An 8,976-nucleotide genomic window follows, 5' to 3' on the forward strand; every position below is an offset into this window, starting at 1 on the left:
TTTTCCATATGTTGGCTATCACAGCCCTTAAAACGAGTCTCTGTGGGCATCAGTGAGGAGTCCTCCCTTGCTTGCAGACAGTCAATTTCTGCCCTCCTCCACCCCATGTTGACCCGGGTTAGTGATGGACATTAATGGACAGAATGTTCAGTTTAACACTGCTGTCAATCACACACACACAGAGAGAGAGAGAGAGAGAGAGAGAGACATTCACACACACACACACACACACACACACACACACACACACACACACACACACACACACACACACACACACACACACACACACACAGAGTAAGAGAGAGAGAGAGACATTCACAGCCTTGACAAACACACACACACACACACACACACACACACACACACACACACACACACACACACACACACACAAAGACAGAGGGAGAGAGAGCGAGAGACATTCACAGCCTTGACACACACACACATACACTGTCCATTTCTCACACGCTCACTCTCTCCCTGGTACAACAGCTAACAATGGAACAATACCTCTCTGTTCCTTCGGCGCGCGCCGGTTCTGCTGCAAGCCCTGTGCCTATGCCATGAGCGTAAACAGCTCGAGGCTGCAACGCAGACATGAAGGACCGGGACCCCCAGCGCTGGGTAAAGGTAAAAAACATTTTCTTTACATCAAATGCATCGCATGAGAGGTGAGTCTATAGTGAGAGGTGTGGAGCCATACCTCAACTAAAGATTTTTTGGACGGTTTAGACGGTTCTGTTGGAATGTAATGCTATACATTACAATTAGTGGGAATATAAAAAAAATTGCTCATCAAACTGGTATTAAACAATAACCAACCAAGTAGCCTATGACATGTAACTAATTGATGATTTATAGTGTAATTGCCAGGGTAATAAATGTAGTTCAATGTTAACTCAGTGGAATATTTATTACCCTATGCTATATTATGTATCATTAGTATTATTACTGACATAATAATAATGATAATGTATTATCATTATTATTATAATTATTGTTATTATTGCTATTTGTAGGCATTTAGAAGGCCTATTTACAGTGTTGCTGTTGTTGGAATATTATTTGATGTCTGCTGTTACTATTGTTGTTGATGCTAATGGATGGCTCTAGAAGTTAATAAACAGAATGACTTAAAGAGCTGTTCAGATGCTGGGACAGATGACTTAAAGAGCTGTTCAGGGATGTGTTTCTAGGCTCAGCTACTTAGTACATTTGAGCTTCAGGTGGATACTATTTTCCATCAAAGCCTACCATCAGTGCTTTTGCTGTATCTTACGCCTCATAGTTTTAATGTTGACAGCACTTTCATGAGAATGTGTTATTCCTGTTTCCTGTTTTATTCCTGTTTCATTGAATCCTCCCCTAACATACACCTTAGTCAGCTTGTCAGCTGCAGGTCACTTAACCTTAAAAAAATATGAATTGGTTACAGCCGGGCTTTAGTGATGGTGTTTAATAGAGTATGAATTGGTTACCACAGGGTTATAGTGATAGTGTTTAGTATAGGAATCGGTTACAGCAGGGTTATAGTGAAGGTGTTTAGAATAGGAATCGGTTACAACAAACGCAGCCTTGCACAACCTCACCCATCTGTGTGAGGACAATGCAGAGAGGGACTGATACAGTACAAACTGACCCTGGTTCAGGCCACAGGCCCACAAGAACTATTTTGTCCCAGCTGACCCTGGTTCAGGCTACAGGCCTACAAGAACTATTTTGTCCCAGCTGAAACTGGCCTTTCAACAAAGCTGTGGTGATGTTTTGTACGTTTTATGCTTTCATGCCATTTTATGTGTTTATTATTTGTTGTTTATCTTAGGTGGCAGGCCGTGGTCGTATGTTCTTTGTGGGGCAGCCGTGGCCTACTGGTTAGCGTTTCGGACTTGTAACCGGAGGCTTGCCGGTTCGAACCCCGACCAGTAGGCACGGCTGAAGTGCCCTTGAGCAAGGCACCTAACCTCTCACTGCTCCCTGAGCGCCGCTGTTGTTGCAGGCAGCTCACTGCGCCAGGATTAGTGTGTGTTTCACTAATTCATGGATTGGGATAAATGCAGAGACCAAATTTTTCTCACGGGATCAAAAGAGTATATACTTATACTTATACTTATATAGGTGTCCAGTCCTGTTCTGTGTTGTGGCTGAGACTAGCGTGGACTCTGCTGTCTGTAGCCAACTACAACCTTCAGGGGCCATAAAGACATCCTGGATCCTTGACCCTTGTTTTCTCCAGTTAAGGGTGAATTGAAGAGGGCTGATTTCCTGACATGCACCATAAGACCGGTCGCAGTCGGTGGGCCCTTTTGGTGTGTGTAAAGGCAGAGAGACAGATCAAGCACGAGAGACAGATCAAGCACGCCTGTAGACGGACGTGTTTATTATCAGTCAGCATCTTTGGTCCACACGCAGCTTTAAACCGCGCGCTTTTACTTATAACCCTACTTTACTTCCGGTGATTGAGGACAGCAGGCGCGCGCTGTGAGTGGACAAACGCGATCCTTTTCCGGCTGCGCCTGCTCGCCGTCAGGAAGTGTGTCGCGTTAAATCCCGAAGTAATAATCCTGTTTACCCGGGCCCAGAGGACGCTACACGGGTGTCGGTGTGTCCAGGGCGGACGGGTCGTATGTTCGATCTTGTCTCCGTACGGCATCACAGCTGCCTCGCGCTTTATGCAGGGTAAACGCGCGCGTCTGCTCCGTGCGAGGCGGGGTCTTGTTTTCCTGTGCGGTCGCGCTCTGCTTTTCATCTAAGCCTCGCTTGACATGGGATGCTGCGGCAGCACGGAGGTAAGCTTTGAGATGGATGTCCTCCACCGTAGCAAACCTGGCGTGCGGTTATGTGACTCGGGGGGTACGGAAGGCTAATGTCCGCGCGGCCTTATTCTCCTTAATTCAGATCGAGTCGCGCTGCTCAGATAAATATCAGATTAGCACAGCGCTGTATAGCACCTAATCCGTTTAATACGGCCCAGGCACGCTCCTGGTAACCAGTCATCTGCTCATTAACATCAAATAGACAACGATTTGGTTTCTGCAGCAGGACTGAAAGGCAGTGCGCGAGCGGGGTCCGTTCCGCGCGGGTGCACATCACCACGTACCGTCATGAAATTGGCCCGTTGCCGCCGCACCGGTACAACCACACCTCAGCACACCCCGCACGAGTGGAAGCTAAGGTCATAAGTTTGGACGCGTGGTGTATTAACGGTGGTCGTTTCTGCGAGCAAGTGTTCCTAGCGCATCCGCGGGCGAGCTCGCGCCACTGGAGTTAGACTTGGTGTTGTCACCGGTGGAAACGAAGATGAGCGATCTTATCCGTGGCTTTTGTCTCCTAATGGAAATTAACCCTAAATTACGCGTTCGTTTGAGGAATTGATGTGTAATTCGTGTGGTTATCATAACACGTCATTACGCACGGCTCTGAGGGTCCAGGTGGTGGTGTCAAGTTGTGACTGACAGCTGTCATTCTCTGATCGTCTTAATGTGTTTTCCCACGGCAGCGGACCAAGAGGGAATGGAGGCCGCTGGAGGACCGGAGCTGTACCGACCTGCCGTGGTTCCTTCTCTTCGTGCTCTTCTGCGTGGGAATGGTGAGTAGGCTCGAGCCTGCCTTAGTACCAGTGTGAGCGTGTTCTCTGTCAGTTTGCCTACCGTCCAATTTCTCGCGCTCAGAGTGGGCTCAGTAGGATCAGGATATAGGATATAGTTCTTTAATCGTAGGAACGCTGGATATTTAACCATCTTGGGACACACACATGCTGTACATGTTTGCTTTGATTTATTTTATGTGTGTGAGAGAGAGAGTGTGTGTGTGTGTGTGTGTGTATGAGTGTGCACAGCTCCCTATGTAGGCCAGCAGCAGCTCTAGTCTCTAACAGTCATTCAACATGTAGACCTGGGCCTGTGTCAGAACTAACACACACATACACACACCACCCACCTACACACACACACACACACACACACAGACATTCAGAGATGCTCAGGTCCTCTACTCTGGTGAGTTCTCTGTGAAGGTGGTTTTCTGCGTGCTGATTGGTCATTGTGTGGCCTGCAGGGTGGTATCTGTGGTTTCACCGTGGTAACGGGTGGCGCGGCACGGCTGGTGTTTGGTTACGACAGCTATGGCAACACGTGCGGTCAGCCCAATGAGCAGCTGTATGGAGTCCGACTCAGTGGCCTGGACCACCGCGATCGCAGGTCAGTGCCTCTCTCACCCTCATTGCCATTGGCCCTCGCTCTCTGTCTCTCACACACACACACACACACACACAACACACACACACACACACACATACACACATACACACACTTATCTCTCTCTATATCTATATCTCTCTTTCTGTCATTGGCCCTCTCTCTCTGTCTCACACACAGGCACACACACACACACACTCTCTCTCTCTCTTTCTTTCTGATCTCTCCCGGTCTCTCTCTCTCCCTCTCTCCCTCCCTCCCTTTATTCTCTCCTGAGCCCCATTCTGCAGAATTTCCTGTGAATGTATGTACCTTACTTGCGGAACGCTTTCCATTTTACACACACTGAGGCGGAATGGTGGGACGAAGTGTCTCGCCAATTTTACCACCAGGCAGGGTAGACATTTTAGCGAAACGATTCATTCCGGCACTAGTGTAAATGCGTTAAGGCGAAATGGGGGAATCTGGGCGGGCGTTTTGATGACACTACATATGTCCAACCCACCACAGGACGTTTAAAATCTGACTGATCAAAAGCAGCAATAGCAGAGACAGCACATTACGACAATCTTTAAATCCACAAAGCCTCCAATCATTTACAGAGTTGACTGTAGGTCGGCATGCAATCGGTTGCCATATAGGCTATCCTAAAATATGGCTGTAGTCAAGACCACCTTTGTCGAGTCCAAGATAAGACCAAGTCCAAAAAGTTTGGAGTCCGAGTCAAGACTGAGTATTATGCATGACAGTATCAAGACAACCATTTTGGGTTAGTATTTGTTGATCTAAAAGCAAAAACAGTGTCACAACACCCAGGATGTGTAATTATAGCCATTCCCCTTTCCCTCCAATGTTATATAGACCCGTGGCAGAGACCGAGACAAGTCCAAGTCCAAATACTAGCGAGTCCGAGACCATAGAAAAAACGTCTCAAGTCCGGACTCGAGTCCAAGACTGGACTTGAGTACTAGAGCCCTGTCCTAAAATCTAGCAGTAAAACAAAGCATGAACTCATTGAGCGTCTGTCCTAGAAAGCTTTTAGATTATCACATTATAACTTCTGTTAGCCACATAACATCTAGATGCTGGACGTTATTTCTGTCATGCATTCTTCTCGATTATGGGCAGTCGTGGCCTACTGGTTAGCGCTTCGGACTTGTAACCGGAGGGGTGCCGGTTCGAACCCTGACCAGTAGGCACGGCTGAAGTGCCCTTGAGCAAGGCAGCTAACCCCTCACTGCTCCCCGAGCGCCGCTGTTGTTGCAGGCAGCTCACTGCGCTGGGATTAGTGTGTGCTTCACCTCACTGTGGGCTGAGTGTGTTTCACTAATTCACCGATTGGGATAAATGCAGAGACCAAATTTCCCTCACGGGATCAAAAGAGTATATACTTATACTTATACTACTTACTTATACTTATATGAGCTAGTTAGAGATAGCGATAGCCATAGTCTTCCATCAAACAGGTCTGACTAAATCGTGACTGAATCTGTCTCCAGAAACACTTTGTTGTAGCCTATAGCTTATGGACCTGCCCAAAGCAGCTGTACCCTTACAAACTGTCATAGTGTAATATGCAGTTTCTGGCATCCTTAAGAAAAGCATTTGTAGATGAATGGCCAACACATCTGACTCATCTTCAAGGAATAGCAACCTTACTTCATTAACATGATGCACAACTTTATTTTCATACATTAATTTGATTAACAGTCTAGCCTACATGGCGATAAAGCATATTGAAGAAGCTTTCTGTTCATTGTATCACATTTTATTTTCAGTTGTCAAAAGTTCTGAGGGGAAATTTGTGATGGCAAAATTTTAGACACACGATGTGGCGTAAAGTTGTCTCCTCTTCCCGATCTCCTTGTTTGTCCTCGAGTGTAAAAACGACTGGTCTTTCTCTCAATCTCTCTTTCTGATCTCTCCTGGTCTCTCTCTCTCTCTCTCTCTCTCTTTCTGATCTCTCCTGGTCTCTCTCTCTCTCTCTCTCTTTCTGATCTCTCCTGGTCTCTCTCTCTCTCTTTCTGATCTCTCCTGGTCTCTCTCTCTCTCTCTCTTTCTGATCTCTCCTGGTCTCTCTCTCTCTCTCTCTCTTTCTGATCTCTCCTGGTCTCTCTCTCTCTCTCTCTTTCTGATCTCTCCTGGTCTCTCTTTCTCTCTTTCTGATCTCTCCTGGTCTCTCTCTCTCTCTCTCTTTCTGATCTCTCCTGGTCTCTCTTTATCTTTTTCACAGTTTCTTTCTCTCCCTCTCTCACACAAACCAGTGACCAGGACCATACTGACCACAGGTCAGCCCTGCTCTCTCCACACACACACACACTCTCTCTTTCTCTCCCTCTCACACACACTCAGCTCAGTGACTGCAGGTCAGCCCTGCTCTCTCCTCCTCTCTCTCTGTCTCTCACACACACACACACACACACACACACACACACACACTCTCTCTTTCTCTCCCTTTCACACACACTCGGCTCAGTGACCGCAGGTTAGCCCCTCTCTCTCTCTCTCTCACACACACACACTCTTTATTTATTATTTTTTATTTGTATTTATCTCCCTTCTCCCCTTTATCTCTCTCTCTTTCTCTCTCTCTCCCCCTGTTTCTCTCGTTCCTCGTTCATCTTTTTTTCATTGCTATTGTGTTCATCTCTCTTTATCTGTCATTGTGGCTCTTCTTGTTCTATCTCTTTTTTTCTCTCCCTCTCTCTTTTTCTCTGTTCTTTCTTCTCTCCTACTCTCTCCACTGTTTTTTTCCCACAATCCCTGGCTCCTCTGTTGTGAGTACTCCTTGTGTGTCCATCTGCGTTGCCATGGTGAGTGTGGGAATGCTGGTTGATGATGATGATGATAGCATCAATTGGAATGCTTAGATGGCTCTGTGCGTGTGTGTGTGTGTGTGTGTGTGTGTGTGTGTGTGTGTGTGTGTGTGTGTGTGTGTGTGTGTGTGTGTGTGTGTGTGTGTGTGCTGGTTGTTGATGATAGCATCAGTTGGAAAGCTAGATGGTGACAGGCAGTGCTGCAGAAAACACAAGGACAGCTACAGAAAGTGTGTGTGTGTGTGTGTTTGTGTGTGTGTTTGTACTGTATTTAGAGAGATTTGTGTGAAGGAAAAAGAACGTCTGTAGATTGCCTCTGGCCAACAAGCTGACCAGAGTATCACAGTAAAGGACCTTTACATCTAAATACAGGTTACAGGTTGTGGAACCTTATGGGTGAGGGGTGGTGATTGTTTTCTGACTAAGGAACCTTATAGGTGAGGGGTGGTGGTGGTTGTGTTTTGACTAAGGAACCTTATGGGTGAGGAGTGGTGATTGTGTTCTGACTAAGGAACCTTATGGGTGAGGGGTGGTGGTTGTGTTTTGACTAAGGAACCTTATGGGTGAGGGGTGGTGGTTGTGTTTTGACTAAGGAACCTTATAGGTGAGGGGTGGTGGTTGTGTTCTGACTAAGGAACCTTATGGGTGAGGGGTGGTGGTTGTGTTTTTTTGTGTGTACCTTTACATCTAAATACAGGTTACAGGTGAATGAGAGTTCAGAGGGCTAAGTAGAGTCCAGAGGGTGTGTTCAAGAGAGAGAGAGCAGAGGGTGCGTTCAAGAGAGAGAGCAGAGAGTGTGTTGAAGACAGAGCAGAGGGTGTGTTCAAGAGAGAACAGAGGGTGTGTTCAAGAGAGAGAGCAGAGGGTGTGTTCAAGACAGAGCAGAGGGTGTGTTCAAGAGAGAGCAGAGGGTGTGTTCAAGAGTTGGTAGAGGTGTCAGGCGAGCTTTGAGGCTGGGAGAGTTGGGCACGTTAGGGCTGGTAGAGGTGTTGGGGGAGTTGGGCACGTTAGGGCTGGTAGAGGTGTCGGGAGAGTTGGGCAACGGTAGGGCTGGTAGAGGTGTTGGGGGAGTTGGACACGTTAGGGCTGGTAGAGGTGTTGGGGGAGTTGGGCACGTTAGGGCTGGTAGAGGTGTTGGAGGAGTTGGACACGTTAGGGCTAAGAGGGTGTGGCACGTTAGGATGTTAGGGCTGGTATAGGTGTTGCGAGAGTTGCACTGTGTGCATGTATGTGTGTCCAGTACTCCAACCACTTCACACACACACACACACACACACACACACACACACACACACACACACACACACACACAATTCTCTCTCTCTCTCTCTCTCACACACACACATGCACACACACAAGCTCAAGCTTACATTGAGAGACACTGTGAAGGCATATGTTCCTACACACACACACACACACACACTGGCCCATGTACATACACACACACCACACACACACACACCTACACACACACTGCATTGGCCCACAAACACACACACACCAGACACACACACCTACACACACACACACACACACACACACTTGCGTTGGCTTTAGTCAGGAACAGGTGGCTCCCCTGATCTGCAGCAGGCGTATCCAACTGGGATGCCCCATAATCTCAGCCTGAACTGTTGTAAAAACGCACACACTCTCTTTCTTCCACACACATACATCCTCTCTCACCAGCTGTCTCTGTGTGTCTCTCTCTCTCACAAACACACACACACACACATGCTCTGCTAATGCTACCGGTTTGAAAAGTATGCCGATAATGTTTTTTGTTTGGATCCGCAGTCCAGAACTTTAGTTGAGTTCCAGACCCTCTTTCCCCACTGTGCTTAGAGACCTTGTGTCTTGTACTGTATTAAGAAATTGTAGTCTTTATGTGCTAAATTTACATTTACACCATAAGTACCATTCAAGCTCCACTGCAGAGGAGCAATAAATGCTGCTGAAGAGTGTAC

At 47.2% G+C, this 8,976-nt stretch overlaps 1 protein-coding gene across 3 annotated transcripts in view; it reads left to right on the forward strand.

Moving 5' to 3' along the window:
* Positions 1-551: 551 nt before the first annotated feature.
* The window catches only part of slc44a1b (solute carrier family 44 member 1b), a 24,877-nt gene continuing 16,452 nt past the window's right edge, over positions 552-8,976 (forward strand). The window contains exons 1-3 of one of the 3 annotated variants that reach the window (XM_048263452.1): positions 552-633; positions 3,500-3,589; positions 4,057-4,199. In XM_048263452.1, the coding sequence (XP_048119409.1) occupies positions 601-633; positions 3,500-3,589; positions 4,057-4,199 (266 nt within the window). In that variant the 5' untranslated portion in view covers positions 552-600. Of the gene's footprint in view, positions 634-2,512; positions 2,790-3,499; positions 3,590-4,056; positions 4,200-8,976 lie in introns of those variants that run through there. The other 2 variants (XM_048263454.1, XM_048263453.1) reach the window with 2 other exon arrangements.

Source organism: Alosa alosa, chromosome 14 (assembly GCF_017589495.1).
Source record: "Alosa alosa isolate M-15738 ecotype Scorff River chromosome 14, AALO_Geno_1.1, whole genome shotgun sequence".
Lineage (NCBI taxonomy): Eukaryota > Metazoa > Chordata > Actinopteri > Clupeiformes > Clupeidae > Alosa > Alosa alosa.